Below are 18,794 nucleotides of genomic sequence, written 5' to 3'. Positions count from 1 at the left end.
GCTCAAGGAAGATCCCCTGTATACTCCCATTTGACATTTAACAGAAGTTGCACAAGTGTGCTTATATTCAGCCGTCATTCGTTTCAATAGAGCTTTGCGCAGAACTTGGAGACTGTCATGGCGGATTGTACTTTTCCCATGGCCCGACGGAATAGCAGGTGCATACAGCTTGTTTTTGTGTTGTCGTTTTTAATGTTATACACCGTAGAATATGAAATGCCCATTAAAAGCAATGATCCAACAATTACCAAAATGTATGCCAAAATACTTCATAGGTCTATTGAGGTGGGACCAGCCAAGAATAGTTAACAAAAAGCCTTCTGGAACAAGCAGGTTTTACAGGCTTTGTTGAACGCTTGCATAGACAATGCCTGACATGGCTCCATTCTCTAGAAGACAAGCTGGTATAGAAAGCACAGGGTCTGGTTGGCGGCAGATAAACTTGGCGGGCAGAGGGTACGGCCAGAAGGGGCTGCTGAGTGTGTCTCAATTGGCAAGTGGGTGCATATGAGAAGACATGATCCTTCGGGTATATGGGTCCCAGCACCTTGAATTGAGCCCAGAAGCAAATTGGAAGCCAATGTTTCAAATCAGCACAGGAACAATAAGTACAACAACTATATTGTGTTTAAACAAGAAAATCTCAAACAACATGTAATCAATTCTGCTGCTGGCTACACTTGGGAGTATCCTACGGGAACTAATGAATTGATTACATGTTGTTTGAGATTTTCTTACGTTGGAAACTTGAATAGAATTGGGGCTGAAGAAATTTTATTGAAACGGCCGTCCCCCATCTACACCTTCTATTATGAAGATCCAATGATACATGTACCTTATGGACTTTTTAAAAAAAAAGAATTTCTTACAAATATATTAAGAAAACTATATTGCATTGAGACTGCATCAAACATGGATTGTGTACTTTTGTATATATTTGTAATAAGCGTTACTTGTGTGTATTCCCACTTGCTTGTTTTTGCATGTTTAAACACAATATAGTTGTTTCCTTGTACTTATTGTTCCTGTGCTGTTTTCCAAACCTTGCGGTATTGGCACGGAAGTGCTTTGTTTTTTGGAATGTTTCAAATTAGGCTGGATGTCTGTCTGCGCAGCTTTCAGTGGTGCCTGAAACCTCGGCGCGTAGACGGCATTTTTGGGGAAGGGAAAGTATTTGACATTTTGTTCTAGGTTGGTATGTTTTAAATTTGTATTTGTAAGCTGCCTTGAGCCACAAAGGAAAAGCAAGGTATAAATGTTTTGATATTTATATTGACTAATTGGTGGTATCGTTGAAAGTGTTTATTTTTGCTGCCGCAGAAACATGGTATAGCTATTTTAATAAATATTGCGCCGCCACATTCGGAAAGGGATGCTTCTGCGTTGTCTCGGCCATAGGATTATAGACTTTCCTGTTGATTATGAGGAAATAGTTAATTTTCCATTAAGTTCTTTGATGCCCCACCCTCAAAATGTGACAGCCCCACCTAGTGTAGTGCCCTAATTAACTTAGTTTATAGAGAAAACATATATGCTGTCACATATATGCATATTCACATAGCATAACACACACACACATATATATATATATTTATGTACAAGTCTAGAATTACTTTGCATTATGGGTAACATGTACTTTGGTCAAGAGACATTTAATGCTGAGGAGCCTGGGTCAGAGTGACCTGTTTGCAGTCAGCTGAATGTGAGATCATTTTCGCATGGTACAAGCAGGCTTCTTAATTGGTGCTGGAGCTTTGATTTAAGACAAGAAGTGTCATTTTGGAATGTAAAGCTGTGCTTCCTCATTAACCATTAGGCAACGCCTTGAAGAGCATTTTCTATTGGATATGCAAATAATTGCTTATACGTCCAAAAGGTTTATTGGACAGTTCAGTCTGACGTGTGTATTACGTTTCTGTAACCACCCATTATTAAAGTCTATATCCATGCTTGCAATCCTTTGATGTGTGTGGAAATTGCTCTGTGCTTTAGGCAATTTTCACCAGCATTTTATTATATTGGCCAATAAAATAACCTGCTTTAAATCTACAGCTTCCAACTGTTTTATTGTGATTGAATATTAATACAATAAGGCAGGAGACACTACATTAGCAAGCAAGGCTGCCAAGGGCCCAGAGCTCACTGTTTGCACCCTGCATTGGCACATCTCCTTCCTGTGCCCACCTGGCTTATCCTTCATTTACAAAAGCTGCAATCAGGTGGTCCATTAGGGTTGTCAGCTCTGGGTTGGGAAATACCTGGAGATTTTGGGGGTGGAGCCTGAGGAGCGTGGGGTTTGGGAAGGGGAGGGACTTCAATGGGCGATAATGCCATAGAGTTCACTTTCCAAAGCAGCTATTTTCTCCAGGTGAATGGATAGGGTTGCCAGCTCTGTGTTGGGAAATATCTGGAGATTTTTGGGGTGGAGCCTGAGGAGGGCGGGGTTTGGGGAGGGACTTCAATGCCATAGAGTCCTATTGCCAAAGTGGCCATTTTCTCCAGGTGAACTGACTATCGGCTGGAGATCAGCTATAATAGCAGGAGATCTTCAGCTAGTACCTGGCGGTTGGCAACCCTACCTATACCGCAATTAGAGTTGCCAACCTCCAGGAGTTGTGAATTCAAAATGAAAGCACAAGCACAAGTAAACCCACAATAAGGTTACTACAATACAATATTGCTTTTTAGAAAAATATATTGAGAATAAATTCTCACAAACAACCTCATTTGAGCAAACAGGAAGTTTACAATTGGTCTAATATAGACCCAATAGAACAGTGCAAAAAGCGTTACAAAATAGTAAATCTAGGCAGTAATGCTAAGTATGGACTTGAAACGAACTGATGGCAGTTCAGTGCAGATGGCAACAGAACAGAAGAAAAAGTTTAAAAAGAAGGGTTAAGAAAGCCGGAAGAATACCAATTTGGCTCTTATATGGGAAAGGGGGGGTGTAGAGGAAAAATGATATCAACTTAATTTTCTACTTGGGGGTATATAAAGCTTTTAAAGACCTACTCCATTCTTTATGACAGAGATGAGCGACTGGAGAAAATTACGCTGAGTTTTGCTATGTCTCTGTTTTCATTTTTTTAAAACGATTTTCTTCTTCTTTTCTCTTTATTATTAATATTATATTATTATTGTTTAGCGAAACGTATGAAATAAGGGGAAAGCATAACATTAAAATAATGATTTATAAGGATTAGAAAATATTAATACGAAGGAGACACCAGATATTTGAAGGGAGGGAGGAAGTCGGTGGGGAAGTCAACTATAATTAATTATACCTAATATTGAAGACATACACCTAATAATTCTTAAAAATTTTTATTGATTCAAAGATTGGTATATAGGATGTATTGTCAAATGATATATATAGTAATTATTGAAAAATTTTGGGGTGTGAATTTTTGGGATATATATATAATATATATAAAATATATAAATATATTATATATAAGATATATATATATTATATATATATAAGATATTATATTATAATATATTTAATAATTACATTATATATATATATATATATATATATATATATATATATATATATATATATAAATGTTTGGGATATATATAAATATATATTTTTTAAAAAGATAGGACTCTAGCTAGGTAACAGCTGGAGTCCTATCTTTTGTAGTATGGGTTTGGACTGAACAAGTGCAGGACGCTGGGCCGTCCATCCCACCGCTAGGCCCTCGTTACCAGGGCAACGCAGGGGGACGGAGAGGCAAGCGCCGGTCACGTGCTGCTCTGTGACGCCGACGCCACCGCGCGCAGAGGGCGGGTCCCGAGCCGCGGGCCATTGGCAGCCGAGTGGGCGGGGCGACCAGCCATGGGCCTGCAGCGCGGGCGGAGCCGTACGAAGGCGGCCTCCAAACCCGCGGCGGAGGCCCCGCTGGCCGGCCCGGGGGAGTCGGCGTCGTCCTTGGACATGGAGCCGGAGGACGCGCTGCAAGAGGCGGCGTCCTCCTTGGCCCTGGACACGGAGTCCGAGCAGCGGGTGGACGCGCTGCGGGAGGCGGCTGGCCGCGGCGGGCCGCGGGGCCCCGGCTCGGGCGGGAAGGGCCGCAGCCGCCGCGAGAGGGAGCAGCTCACCAACCGGCCCGTCCCCGCCGGCCACGAGCGCAAGATCACCCACAAGATCCGCGCCAGCCTGGCGAAGCGGCGCCGGAAGCAGCAGAAGACGGGCAGGGCGCGAGCCAGGAAGCCGGTCAAGGCCAAGGTGCGCTCCTCCTCCCGGAGTAGCCCTTCAACACCTGAAGCTGCCTTATACCGACTCAGACCCTGGGTCCATCAAAGTCGGTATGGTCTGCTCAGACCGGCAGTGGCTCTCTGGGGTCTCCGGCAGAGGTCTTTCACATCACCGTCTTGCCTAGTCCCTTTAACTGGAGATGCCGGGGATTGAACCTGGGACACACCTGAAGCTGCCTTCTACTGACTCAGACCCTGGGTCCATCAAAGTCACTATTGTCTGCTCAGACCGGCAGCGGCTCTCCAGGGTCTCAGGCAGAGGTCTTTCACATCACCGTCTTGCCTAGTCCCTTTAACTGGAGATGCCGGGGATTGAGCCTGGGACCTTCTGCATGCCGAGCAGAGGCTCTACCACTGAGCCACGGCCCCTCCCCAAATGAAGCTGCCTTATGCCGAATCAGACCCTTGGTCCATCAAAGTCAGTATTGTCTATTCAGCGGCTCTCCAGGGTCTCAGGCAGAGGTCTTAAACATCGCCCACTTGCCTAATTTCTTTAACTGGAGATGCCGGGGATTGAACCTGGGACCTTCTGCATGCCAAGCAGAGGCTCTATCACTGAGCCACAGCCCCCTTCTTGGCGTGCACCCACTTCCATGCCACACAGCTCACCGGGAGGCTCCGGGGAGGGGTCCTCTTGCGTGCAGTTATTTCTATGAAAAAGTACATCAGGACGTTAGATCTGCCCAGTTATTAGGACTGCCAACCTCCACGTGATGGGTGGGGATCTGCTATTACAACTGATCTCCAGCCAATAGAGATCAGTTCACCTGGAGAATATGGCTGCCTTGACAATTGGACTCTACGGCATTGAAGTCCCTCCCCAAACCCCTGCCCTCCTCAGGCTCCGCCCCCAAAATCTCCAGGTGTTTCCTAACCCAGAGCTGGCAACCCTAGGTCTGTATCTAGCTCAGTATAAGGAAAACAAAACTCCTGTATATCTTCATATGCAAGTGCCATGACTCCTGCAGAGCAGGAGAGCTCTGATTTTGTGCCTAAATCCCAGAGAGTTGATGTCAGTGAAGATTAATAGTGCCAACCTAGACCATCTGTGGGGCTGACATCATGCCAGATATCTTTTGTTTTCTTGCAGGCTGCAGGAAAACCGACTGATGAAAACCTTGCTCTGTAACTGAAGAAACCTTCGCTTGGATCTCCTGTACTGCAGGATCTCCACTCCTGAGACCCTGTCTGTTCAATAACATCAAAAATGCAGGGCACCTGGCCAGCATCCTCTTGTGTTACTGCATCCCATTTATACTTTTTATTTATTTTAATTCATTTTTAAAAAAATATTTGCCAGCCACCTTTCCAAAGGGAACTGTTCCCAAGATGACAAAAATCAAAGTATGTGTTGGAATGCAAGACTCTGACATCACTCTAACGCTCTGTGCTCCAATCTTCTGAAAGGTTATTTTCTGAATGAGAATTGGAAGCCCCCTTCATCCTTGCATCAGAACATTACTCTTAAGAGCCCATAACAGTGAATTATTCTCAGAAAACCCCCAACTCTGAGTGTCTTCCTGTTGAAGGAAGCAAGTGTACTCATGCAAAGCTGCAACAGGTATCCTCCCCTAAGTTAGGTAAGCCTGCCTTATATCAGGAGTGCTCCAGTCAAATCTGTTCATAGACAGGGCGGAATTGTTTTTACTGCTCATGCTTTGAGTTCCTAAGAATGCTAGATGAATCAAGTCAGTGTAGGTCCATCTAGTCCAGAATCCTGTTGCCAATAGTACTCAGTTCAAGGATACCCACTAGTAGGGTATGGAAGCAACAATTCTTACCTGTTTAACTGCCTCTCCTCCCCCAGCAACTGGCATTCACAAGTATATAAATTGGGACAGATCAGCCAACTTGCAGTGTTTGGCTCAGCCTAGGGTTGCCAACCTCCAGGTACTGCTGGAGAAAAAAGGCACTTGGTACTAACAGGAAGTCGGGAGAAAATAAGTACCAAAACAACGTAAATGCAAACTCAATTTAGTGCAGTGGGAAAGTGCACAGTGAACAAACAACAGACACAACAAACAAGGAAAATACGTAGCTCTCAAGGAGTCTTCAACACTCTTCATAGATATTCTTAACCAAGTCCAAATCCAAAAGGCTTCAGCAAGCAAAGTCCACTGTCCTTCTTATGGACTTCACAGTGTTTGTTCACTGTGCACTTTCCCACTGCACTAAATTGAGTTTGCATTTACGTTGTTTTGGTACTTATTTTCTCCCAACCTCCAGGTACTAGCTGGAGATCTCCTGCTATTACAACTGATCTCCAGCCAATACAGATCAGTTCACCAGGAGAAAATGGCCGCTTTGGCAATTGGAATTCATGGCATTGAAGTCCCTGCCCTCTCCAAACCCTGCCCTCCTCAGGCTCCACCCCCCAAAACTCCTGGTGCCGAAGAGGGACCTGGCAGCCCTAGCTTAGCCCCATGGTGCCATAAGCACTTTCTGCTTGAACTGGGTTGGTCAAGTGTGCACAAAGGCAATATCTACAAGAATAATAATACCAGCCAAGATAACAGGATTGAAATCCATCTTCCTAGTGCTACTAGCACTGCCCCATTCAAACAGGGTTTTTCGTTTCTTCCCCTCCTTTCTGATAGGGAAGATATTCTTCCTTCTGAGTAAACATGTTTAGAATCTAGCGGCATGTCACCTTGATTCTGCTTGGAGCAGGCATGCCCACACTGTCTTTAGAAGCAGGTCTCAGTACCAATATTTCACGGTGATCTTATGCACATTGATTTAAAAGTAATTTCTACTGTGTTTTGCAGTCCAGTAACTCTTCCAGAGAGTGGAACAGAACCGGGACCTGAATGTCCAGAATATTTACAATCTGAAACTAAATCAACCACCAGCGTGGTGTAGTGGAGCGGTGGTTTGGAGCGGTGGACTCTGATCTGGAGAACTGGGTTTGATTCCCCACTCCTCCACATGAGCAGCAGAGGCTAATCTGGTGAGCTGGATTTGTTTCCCCACTCCTACACATGAAGCCGCCCTGACCTGGATGGCCTAGGCTAGCCTGATCTCGTCAGATCTCAGAAGCTAAGCAGGGTCATCCCTGGTTAGTATTTGGATGGGGGAGACCACCAAGGAATACCAGGGTTGCTGTGCAGAGGAAGACACTGGCAAACCACCTCTGTTAGTCTCTTGCCATGAAAACCCCAAAAGGGGTTGCCATAAGTCAGCTGCTACTTGAAGGCACTTTACACACACACACATATATGAAGCCAGCTGGGTGACCTTGGGCAAGTTACAGCTGTTAGCTGTTAAGGGAAGGGAAGGTGATTGTAAGCCACTTTGAGTCTCCCTTAAGTGGTAGAGAAAGTCGCCCTATAAAAACCAACTCTTCTTCTTTAAGTTCTGCTTCCGGCCGCTTGGGATCAGACAATCATTTCATTCACGTTTGTTCAAATGGCTCCAGTGGGACTTTTTCCTGCAAGGCTGTATTTGGCTCTGGACTAAGCCTCAAGTCATTCAACTCCCCATGAGTACCTTATGAAGCAAAACACTTTTGGGATGGTGGGGCCACATATCTGCAATCCTAAACTCAATGGCTGGAACTTTTCTTCAGTAAGCAGTACAGTAAATTGGCCCCAAAGTATGCCCCCCACCCAGCGATCGATTGCAAGGCATAAATTTCATTGTCATTTTATAGTGTATCCTTCATGTGTGTGCTTTAAAAAAAAATACACAATTCCCTTCAGGTTTAAGCTTCTGGCAGAAATCACCCCTTAAGAAAGAAGGCGAAAATGTCCACCAGCTTGTCAGGCAGAAATCAAATAATTTTATTTACTTTATTTCTAGTCTGCCTTTCTCACTTGGACTCAAGGCAGATTACACAGAGTGTGACTATACAATTGATGGATGGGACAGTCAATAAACAACGCAATTGGAATTAGGGTTGTAGAACCAACCAAAAGTTAAAAAAAAAACTGAAGCAAAGCATAAGTATTAACACATTAAACAATGCAAAATCCCATAGTAGGATCCCAGTTTCAGCAAGCTATACACAAGCTATACCACAGTCCCGAATAATTTATCCAGGTAATTTGGTGAAGCCTTTTGTAACAGCACTACCCTATTGCCTGGGTAGAAAAGCCCTCTTGAACAAATCTGTTTTGCATAGTTTGCTGAAAGCCAGGACAGTGGGGCATTCCTCAAGCAGGGCATTCCACAAGGTGGGGGCCACAACAGAGAAGGCACTGTACAGGCTGTTGTTGGTTTTGCCCTTTGACACCTGCAGAAGACCTTGCTCAGAGGAGCGAAGCTGTTGTGGCGGTGCACAGGGGGACAGTGGAGCTTTCCTTGGCGTGAAGTGACAGGGAAAGCTTTACTGGCCAAGTTTCTGCCTGACAGATGACGCAGGAACAGCATGGCAAGCAAAGGCAGCCCTCAAGCTAGGTTTGCCTCAGGCCTTTTCCCTTCCCCCAAAGCAGTGTAAAAGGTAAAAGTGGTCCCCTGTGCAAGCACCGGGTCATTCCTGACCCATGGGGTGACATCACATCCCAATGTTTATTAGGCAGACTTTGTGTGTGGGGTGGTTTGCCAGTGCCTTCCCCAGTCGTCTTCCCTTTACCCCCAGCGAGCTGGGTGCTCATTTTACCAACCTTGGAAGGATGGAAGGCTGAGTCAACTTTGAGCCGGCTACCTGAAACCGAAAGCTGGACAGTGAAGAAAGCTGATAGGAAGAAAATAGATTTCTTTGAAATGTGGTGTTGGAGGAGAGGGTTACGGATTCCGTGCCAAAAAAACAAATCAGTGGGTTCTAGATTAAATCAAGCCTGAACTGACCCTAGAAGCTAAAACGACTAAACTGAGGCTGTCGTATTTTGGTCACGTCATGAGACGACAAGAGTCACTGGAAAAGACAGCCATGCTAGGAAAAGTGGAGGGCAGCAGGAAAAGAGGAAGACCCAACAAGAGATGGGTTGACTCAATAAAGGAAGCCACGGCCTTCAGTTTGCAAGATCTGAGCAAGGCTGTCAAAGATAGGACCTTTTGGAGGACTTTCATTCATAGGGTCGCCATGAGTCGAAAGCGACTTGACGGCACTTAACACACACACACCTCAAACCAACTTCTGCTGGGATCGAACTCATGACCTAAGCCAAGCAGCCCCTCCCACCGCGTTGCCTGACCAGCCCCTCTCATGTCAATTTCAGGCGTAGCCCCGCCCGTTCCCAAGCGGGAAAGTATCCAGGCCCCGCCTCCCTTTCTGACGTAGTAAGGGCGGAGTCCAGCGCCTCCCTCCCGTCTCTAGGCCACGGCGCGGGCCGTATGGCGTCATTAAAACGCACGCAGGCGCAGTGGAAGCGGGGAGTCGTTTGCCGGTGACCTTGAGAGGAAAGGGAGGGGGGGCGTGCTGCGGGTTGACCGGAAGCGGAAGGATAAGAGGAAACGCAGGACGCAGCGGAGGCAGGAAAACCGGGGAGGGGAAGGGATCGGAGAGTCGAGCTTATTGCCGTCGTCGTTATGCCTCGGGGAAGCAGAAGCCGAACATCCCGCATGGCCCCACCGGCCAGGTAAAAGGGAGGGTCGGACTCAAAAAGAGCATGCTGGTGGTCATCTGTTGAAGGAAGAGGCCCAACGAGGCCCAGCATGGATGTAGTCCTCGCTGGGGTAGATCCAGCCAGTCTCCAAGGAGTCCAAGTGGCTCTTTCTCAAAGGGAAGAGCTGTTGAATTTGGTGGTGGTGGTAGTGGTGTGTGTGTGGGGGGGGAGCTCCTTAGAACGGAAGAAGGTTCAAACTTGAGCGAAAAGTAAAAAATGGGGGGGTCAAATTGTTATAGGGCCCTGACCTGGATGGCCCAGGCTAGCATGATCTCGTCATATCTCAGAAGCTAAGCATAGTCAGCCCTGGTTAATATTTGGATGGGGGGGTCACCAAGGAATACCAGGGTTGCTGTGCAGAGGTAAAGGTCCCCTGTGCAAGCACTGGGTCATTCCTGACCCATGGGGTGATGTCACATCCCGACGTTTCCAAGGCAGACTTGGTTCACGGGGTGGTTTGCCTTCCCCAGTCATCTTCCCTTTACCCCCAGCAAGCTGGGTACTCATTTTACCGACCTCGGAAGGATGGAGGGCTGAGTCAACCTTGAGTCGGCTACCTGAAACCGACTTCCGTCGGGATTGAACTCAGGTCATGAGCAGAGCTTTTGACTGCAGTACTGCAGCTTAACACTCTGCACCACGGGGCTCCTTGTGCAGAGGAAGGCACTGGCAAACCGCCTCTGTAAGTCTCTTGCCACAAAAAACCCAAAAAGGGGTCGCCATAAGTCGGCTGCAACTTGACGGCACTTTACACACACACACACACTCAATTGTTTTAGTAAAGAAATTTGCTCGGAGTGGTAGGATCCACCCTACACCCTACCAGCGTGGTGTAGTGGTTAACAGCAGTGGTTTGGCGCGGTGGAGTCTGATCTGGAGAACCGGGTTTGATTCCCCACTCCTACGCATGAGTGGCGGAGGCTAATCTGGTGAACTGGGTTGGTTTCCCCACTCTTCCACACGAAGAGGGTGACCTTGGGCTAGCCACTGCTCTCTGCCTCACCTACCTCACAGGGTGCCTGTTGTGGGGAGGGGGAAGGTGGTTGTAAGCCGGTTTGAGTCTTCCTTAAGTGGTAGAGAAAGTCGGCATACAAAAACCAACTCTTTTTCTATATATGTCTATTTTTGGAAGGTAGCCCTGGTTGACCAGAGCAAGGTCTCCCGCTGTGTAAAGGAGCATAGGACTGGGCAGCGTGGTGTCTTTCCCTTTCCATATACATCAATGTGGTAATAGCAGAATCAGGGGGCGGTGAAGTGCTGTCAAGTCGCAGCTGACTTAAGGCAACCCGGTAGTGTTTTCAAGGCAGGAGCCTGACAGAGGTGGTTTGCCTCTGCATAACGATGCTGGGCTTCCTTGGTGGTCTCCCATCCAAGTACTAACCAGGGCTGACGCTGCGTAGCTTCTGAGATCCGATGAGATCATACTAGCCTGACAGACTGTTAAATTGTGAATAGCTGGGAGAGAAGTAAAGGGTGTATGATTCCTAGACAGTCGCCTTTCTAGGATGTTCATGGGGCCAAACCTGCTTAGCCTTGGCGTTGATCTCACAATATCTGCCTTCAGCCCATTCCCAAGACTAAACTGATAAAAAAGCAGGAACATGGCCTCCTGTTTAAGGAGCATCAGAGTTCTTGCATCTGTTTAATGTTTTCTCTGTCCTGATGAGCAAGGCAGGTTGGGTAACAGGCTGTGGCCTTATCTGTGAATGTTTAACCAGCGAAAAGAGACAGGCTGTTTTGTAGCACCTTCGTTTGGCTGTTTGAAGGAGCTTTGACAACAGATCTTAAAGGCATATCATCGGTGAAATGTTACAGATGTCTCTCTTCTGTAGAGGGGGCAAATGCAACAAAATTGGGACTTTGGGTTCTTGCAAGAGGTACCTGATCCGTCTGTGATGAGGAGCACAATTGATATTGATCACCCCATGGGCAAAACCTTATGCCAGCCCATTTATGGCTTGAATAGTGGCTCTGACATGTGGATTTCAAAAAGCAATTAACGTGTTCCAAATGAGAGGCAAACTGCAAGTCTTTGAGGTCTTCACATGAACATAGGTAGGCATTCTATGTGTTTCACACAGGTGTGCACTCCCTACGCATGAGAGATTACTCGTAGTCATGTGAGACTACCCTAAGTTTTTCTTCTTTTTATTAAAAGTGGGTAGACACAGTAAGCCCTAACCTGGATCTCAGAAGCTAAGCAGGTTAGTACTTGAGTGGGAGGTCATGAAGAAAGTCCAGGGTTCCTACGCAGACACAGGGCAATGGCAAGCCACTTCTGTTAGTCTCTTGCCTTGAAAACCCCATGGGATCGCCATAAATTGGCTGTGACTTGACTGCACTTTCCACCACAGCCATGTACAGTAAGCTTTTGCTGTGGAAACGTTAATGGGAGCAAAGGTTAGAAGTTGTGGCATGTGTGGTTTAGTGTTTAAATTGTTAGACTAAGAAGGGGGGACATATAAGAACATAAGAAAAGCCCTGTGGGATCAGAAATAGAGAAAATCTTGAATGCTGCCCTGACCTCCTTGGAGAGAGGGCAGTATAAAAATATACACTGTACTTTAAACGGGAAGCCACATTCCTACTTTCTCCTTATTTCAGTTCCACTTATATTGGCAACAGAGAAAAAAGGTGTTACAGTTTGAAGTGAAGTTAATTGTTTATGAGAACATTTTCCTACATATTCAAGTCCAGGACCTGTTTAACAGGGAAATCTGTTTTATCTCACTGAGTAGCAGGCCGTTCATTTTTTCATGCTTGCCTTCACAGCCGTGCACCACCAATGCGAGCAGCTCCACCACAGGCTGCACGTGCTCCGGTCCCCGCGCCTGCCCCTGCATCAGCCGTGGCTTCTCCTGCTCCCCGGCAGCCAGGCCTGATGGCCCAGATGGCCACCACAGCTGCTGGCGTGGCTGTGGGCTCGGCTGTCGGGCACACACTAGGGCATGCGATGACTGGAGGATTTGGGGGCGGCTCTGAAGCGGCCAGGCCAGACATCACTTACCAGGTAAGTGGAGGGAGGCAGTTTTCTGGCTCGGCGGTTCTTACGTCCTGCGAGTAAAACTTTGTCCCAAGTAACTCTTCTGCCACCCCTCCCCCCACCAGCACACACACACCAAAAAGAAATGATGGGAAGTTGCTCGGCCAACACTCAACTTCTTTTCCAAGGGGCAGGGATTATGCTTTCAATCACCTACAGGTTTGGCTAGTAGGGTTCAACTTTGACATAAGAACATAAGAAAAGCCCCGCTGGATCAGACCAAGGCCCATCACGTCCAGCAGTCTATTCACATAGTGGCCAACCAGGTGCCTCTAGGAAGCCCATAAACAAGACGACTGCAGTAGCATTGTGCTGCCTGTGTTCCAAAGCCCCTAATATAATAGGCATGCTCCTCTGATCCTTGAGAGAATAGGTATACATCATGACATGTATCCCATTTTGACTAGTAGCCATGAATAGCCCTATCCATGAACATGTCCCCTCTTAAAGCCTTCCAAGTTGGCAGCCATAAGAAAAGCCATGCTGGATCAGACCCAGGCCCCTCAAATCCAGTAGTCTGTTCACACAGTGGCCAACCAGGTGCCTCTAGGAAGCCCAGAAACGAGACAACTGCAGTTCAGCGTCAAAGACAGAAATGGGAAATAAATGCTCCTTTGAATGAGGCCCCACAATGGTCTTTATATCCGAGAGTATTTGGAGGTCTGAAAGTCATCAAATGTAGTAGCCCTTCTGCAATACATTTTTTTTAAATCTAGGTTGAGTGAAAGCAGAATACTAAATGGTAACAGCTCAGCTCCCAAGATTTTTGTCATCTTTTAATCTCAATGCATTAGGACAGTGAAGGCAGCGTAGCTTTCCATGAGCTATACAACAGTTTAACAAGCTGGAGACCTGTGAAGAATCACAGAAGGGGAGACAACTGAGAAATCCCACTGTACTCCTCAAAATCTCCTCCCAGGGTTTGGGGAAGGGTTGCTTGATTAGGTTAATTTCTCCCACCCACTGACTTTCAACTGAGTCTCGGCTGACCCATTTTTGGAGGTTTCTGAAGCATTTTCAGTCTTTGTCAAGCAGGTTTTCATGAAATTAAGACCTCTCAAAGTTGTGTTTTCTGCACAGCTGATGTCTCCCGAGTAGATAGTCTAGGTTGATTGCTTGATATTGCAGTTTCCATCACTCGAATAAGGGCCAGCCAGTTTACTACTGGATAAGAACATAAGAAAGACCATGCTGGATCAGACCAAGGCCCATCAAGTCCAGCAGTCTGTTCACACAGTGGCCAACCAGGTACCTCCAGGAAGCCCACAAGCAAGACAACTGCAGCAGCATTATCCTGCCTGTGTTCCACAGCATCTAATATAATGGGCATGCTCCTTTGATCCTGGAGAGAATAAGTATACATCATGACTAGTATCCATTTTTACTAGTAGCCATGAGTTCCCTCAGCTGGGGGAGATGGCTGCAATGTAATATGCCCTCTCCTGTTACTGCATTGGAGACAGAGCAGAATAATGCTGACTAATCTTGTAGCACTGCCCCTCTTAGGACATCAGCCTTACTAGCAACATTGGGACCTAATGTTGAGTCCCGTTTCCCCCGCCCGAGGTATAGTAAAACTGATGTTGCCCTTGTTGCTTAGCAGGAGGCCTAGCTGGGTACCCAAAGGTTGGGTGGAGAAAGACTAAATGGTATATAGAAATGTATTTATTTTAAGGCATTGATATCTATCAGTGTTTATCTGGTTGATACTAGTATGCACACTTTGTATAGGAGGCTAACATAGAAAAGAACAAGTAGTATGTATTCCACAACAGTGGGCTCTTTAATTTGATCAAATATACTGGGCAAAGAGTCAAATTGGAATACAACCCTACATACATACCTGGGCCATTGTAATTCTGTTATAATGCTGTTATAAAGTAAAGGTCCCCTGTGCAAGCACCGGGTCATTCCTGACCCATGGGAGTGATGTCACATCCCGACGTTTTCTAGGCAGACTTTGTTTGCGGGGTGGTTTGCCAGTGCTTTCCCCAGTCCTCTTCCCTTTACCCCCAGCAAGCTGGGTATTCATTTTACTGACCTCGGAAGCATGGAAGGCTGAGTCGACCTTGAGCCGGCTACCTGAAACCAACTTCCATTGGGATCGAACTCAGGTCATGAGTAGAGCTTGGACTGTAGTACTGCAGCTTACCACTCTGTGCCACGGGGCTCTTATATAATACTGTTATACATGCTGTATAAAGTGCATGTGTGCATTGCAAGGGATTTTATTATACCACAGATGAAGGCCAGTGGGTCGAAACGCATTTGGTTTGTGGTTTAAGTCTATCAACCTGTATTAGTTGCCATCGGGCTTTCTTTTAATATGACTTGATGTTTTTAATATAGATAACAGCACCGTAAAAGAAACACATTTCTATATATTATTTAGTCTTTCTCCACCCAACCTTTGGGTTCCCAGCTTTTGTTTTTTAGGTTGGGTCTTTCTTTCCCCCTCTTTTGCTTGTTAGCAGGAGGCCTGGCCAGCAGGACACAGCAAAGCCATAGGAATTGGGAAGTCTTCCTCCCGCCGCTAGAATGAAAACGTGACTGTTTCCGCGTGTTCATAGAATCATCGAGTTGGATGTTCCTTCTAACATCTCTTCCGTTGTCTTATTTCTGTTGTGCTTCCCCCCTCAGGAGGCGCAGGCAGCCCAGCCTGCAGTGCAGCAGTCGCAGTACCCACCTTGCCAGTACGAAATGAAGCAGTTCCTGGAGTGTGCCCAGAACCAGTCTGATCTGAAGCTGTGCGAGGGCTTCAGCGAGGTCTTGAAGCAATGCCGTTTTGCAAACGGTAAGGAGCGTATTTTAGAGAGCCAGTGTGGTGGTTAAGGAGCCAGACTGGGTGTGTATGTAAAGTGCCGACAAGTCACAGCCGACTTATGGCAACCCCTTTTGGGGGTTTTCATGGCAAGAGACTAACAGAGGTGGTTTGCCAGTGCCTTCCTCTGCACAGCAACCCTGGTATTCCTTGGTGGTTTCCCATCCAAATACTAACCAGGGCTGACCCTGCTTAGCTTCTGAGATCTGACGAGCTCAAGCTAGCCTGGGCCATCCAGGTTAGGGCAAGGAGCCAGACTAGCATCTGGGAAACCCAGGTTCAAATCCCCACTCTGCCACAGAAACGTGCTGGGTGGCCTAGGGCCAGTTGCACTCTCAGCCTTGACCCTGGCAATTATTTGGACAGGAGACCTCCAAGGAATACCAGGGTCATGAGCTGAGGCGGCCATGGTAAACCACCTCCAAACGTCTATTCTCTTGAAAACCCTATGGGATTGCCATAAGTCAGCTGTGACTTGACCGGGGGGTGGGGGGGGGGATAGGAGCGTATTTGGGTTGGGGCAGGCTAGCTTGCCTATGCGGCCAAACTGGCAGGAGCTGATTACTTTGAACACAAAAAGGTGTTTTTGCATTCTTGCCATTTGTTTTTCTAAAGAAAAAAATGAGAGAACCTTAGAGGATAACGTAGTTACTTGCTGAATTGCTTTGATGTTTCTCCGGCAGTTGGTGTCTGATACTCATCAGTGTCTTTCTCTTGTTCTTCTTAATCCACAGGTCTAGCCTAACAAAGCTGAGCAGACTGAAGTCCAAGTCCGTTAATGAAAGATGCTTCACTAGTAAAATTCTCTTTAAAGCCTAAAAAGCCGTCTAGCATTTCTCATTTGTTTGCTACCAGTTGGCCAGCCATTCGCCCACAAGAGTCTGGAGTGCCTTCCCCTGGGGAGAGGATTGTTGTGATAGAGTTCAGCATCTCTTGGGGGGGTTGAGGGGTGGGCCCAACAATACCGTCCATCTGTTGCTCGTCTGCCTGCTAGTGGTGTTCTGACTTGAGCCTTGGAATAAAAGTTGATTGCTGTGCAGAAAAAAACGTGTCCTGAAGCACCTGATCTGTCGCTAATGGGGGGAACTTCATATATTCTTCAGTCTCTTGATAGTAATGCTCAGGAGGGAACAAGAGGGAATTTCTGCTTTTGGACTTAACTTTATGAAACGGCCTTGTGGAGAGCAGTCTTTTCCCACACATCCTCCCTCATGTGACAAATGCCTGCATTTTTCCCCCGTGCACAAAACAATCAGAAAACAAAAAATAAATTTGTGGTTGGGAAAGGGATGTGGAATGATATAGTATAGCCCAATCTCATCAGATCTTGGAAGTTAAGCTGGATCAGTACTTGGAAGGAAGACCTCCAAGGAAGACTCTGCAGAGGAAAGCAATGGCAAAACCACCTTTGCTTAATTACTTGCCTTGAAAACCTCACCGGGGTCACTATGAGTTGGCTGCAACTTGACGGCACTTTACATGTACACACACAAGAAAAGCTGGAGTTATGACCTGAATAAATTGTAGAACCAGAGTGCCATAGCTAAGCATCTTAGTGTTCTTCCAGCAGGCTGCCGGGTACTGAAAGAAATTGGGTAGGAGCGAAATAGATGCTTTAGAAGGCTTTAAATCTACCACAGGAGGACAAAAGTTGACAAAGACAAAGTCTTCTCAGAGGAGAGCTGGGTAAAAAATCGAACATATCTTTGCCTGGGCATACTCTGTAACTGGCTTTGTTCAGGTAAACAACAGAATGTGATTTACTTTTGCAGACATAAAAGGGCTAGAATCAACAGCAGCATGCTTCCATATATTGCTAATAAAAAGTAGGTGCCATGCCATACAGCGTAACATTCTGTTCCCTGTACTTCCCCACTTTGACTCTCCAAGGAGCTTAAAACTTGAAGAATAGCACGGCAGCAGACCATAAACGCAAACCAAATAAACTTGGTAAGGCAGCCAAAGCTGTGGCTAGTAGAATACTGTAGAAGTAGCCTTAGCAAAATGCTTGGGTGGGGGGCCGCCACCCACCCCTAACCAGCTGGTGCCTTTCTACATAAGCAAGACCATGCTGGATCAGACCGACATCCATCAAGTCCAGCAGTCTGTTTGCACAGTGGCCAACCAGGTGCCTCTAGGAAACCCACAAACAAGATGACTGCAGCAGCACCATCCTACCTGTGTTCCACAGCACCCTAATATAATATGCGTGCTCCCCTGATCCTGGAGAGAATAGGTATGCAAGATGACTAGAACATAAGAAAGGCCCTGCTGGATCAGACCAAGACCCATCAAGTCCAGCAGTCTGTTCACACAGTGGCCAGCTAGGGGCCTCTAGGAAGCCTACAAACAAGACAACTGGGAATATGACATCCTCTTCACCTGGTACCTAAATAGTGAATACTTCAAGGGAATCTGAAAGAGGGAGTGTTGCAATGCAGAATAGCTAGCCACCCCGTCCTACCTCTGAAAATGGATAGACAATGTTAGTAATTGGGCATGTTCATATTGTAGCGTTGTTAAAGCAATGGGTAGGACTACAAGTGAACCAGGATGTTTGGTTAGCGGTATATTCACTGCACTGTCCCAAAAACTGCTGTGTACGTCTCTGTATACAGCTCTTAGCATTTCTGATGGTGTAGATTTCACTTGGCTGCACATGCTGGGCTAGAGGACTGTGAAGATAGTCCTAAATTCATCGGAGGCCCAGCTGTGGCAATGGCTATTTCTTCCCTTGAAAGAAAATTGAGGGAAGGGGATTGAAGTTGGCTTGACTTGGAAACAGGCTTCACTTTGAGTGGGAAAGTGGGGAGGTGCGTAAAAGGGGGAAAGCCACTTGTAATTCTGAACAATCTTTGTAAAGGTGCACTTTCCTTCTTTCTGTTTTGGTCATGTGAGTGCAGCCTCAGGGAAGTGAATCTAGTCAGTTTCCCCTTGAGCAAAAAAAACATACCAGAGCAGATTTCTGCATAACTGCCTCATTACTGTGATGGTAAGGTATTTATTATTACGGCCCATGACCAGCAAATACAGTAAAAATACAAAAAAATAATAATTTGGGAACAATTAAAAATAATCATGGTACACATTAACCACGAATACAGATAGTAGACATAAT

General features: G+C 46.4%; 1 protein-coding gene across 1 annotated transcript; it reads left to right on the top strand.

Annotated features, from left to right (window-relative positions):
* Positions 1 to 9,724: 9,724 nt before the first annotated feature.
* CHCHD2 (coiled-coil-helix-coiled-coil-helix domain containing 2) lies at positions 9,725 to 16,539 on the top strand. Its single transcript, XM_056865302.1, has 4 exons — positions 9,725 to 9,785; positions 12,585 to 12,822; positions 15,496 to 15,649; positions 16,411 to 16,539. Exons 1-4 carry the CDS (start codon positions 9,736 to 9,738, stop codon positions 16,419 to 16,421), a joined length of 453 nt encoding a protein of 150 aa, XP_056721280.1. The 5' UTR covers positions 9,725 to 9,735; the 3' UTR covers positions 16,422 to 16,539.
* Positions 16,540 to 18,794: the final 2,255 nt, after the last annotated feature.

Source organism: Euleptes europaea, chromosome 19, assembly GCF_029931775.1.
Source record: "Euleptes europaea isolate rEulEur1 chromosome 19, rEulEur1.hap1, whole genome shotgun sequence".
Taxonomy (NCBI): Eukaryota; Metazoa; Chordata; class Lepidosauria; order Squamata; family Sphaerodactylidae; genus Euleptes; species Euleptes europaea.
Note: the sequence above shows the minus strand (reverse complement) of the source record. Positions and strands in the feature narration are given on the sequence as shown.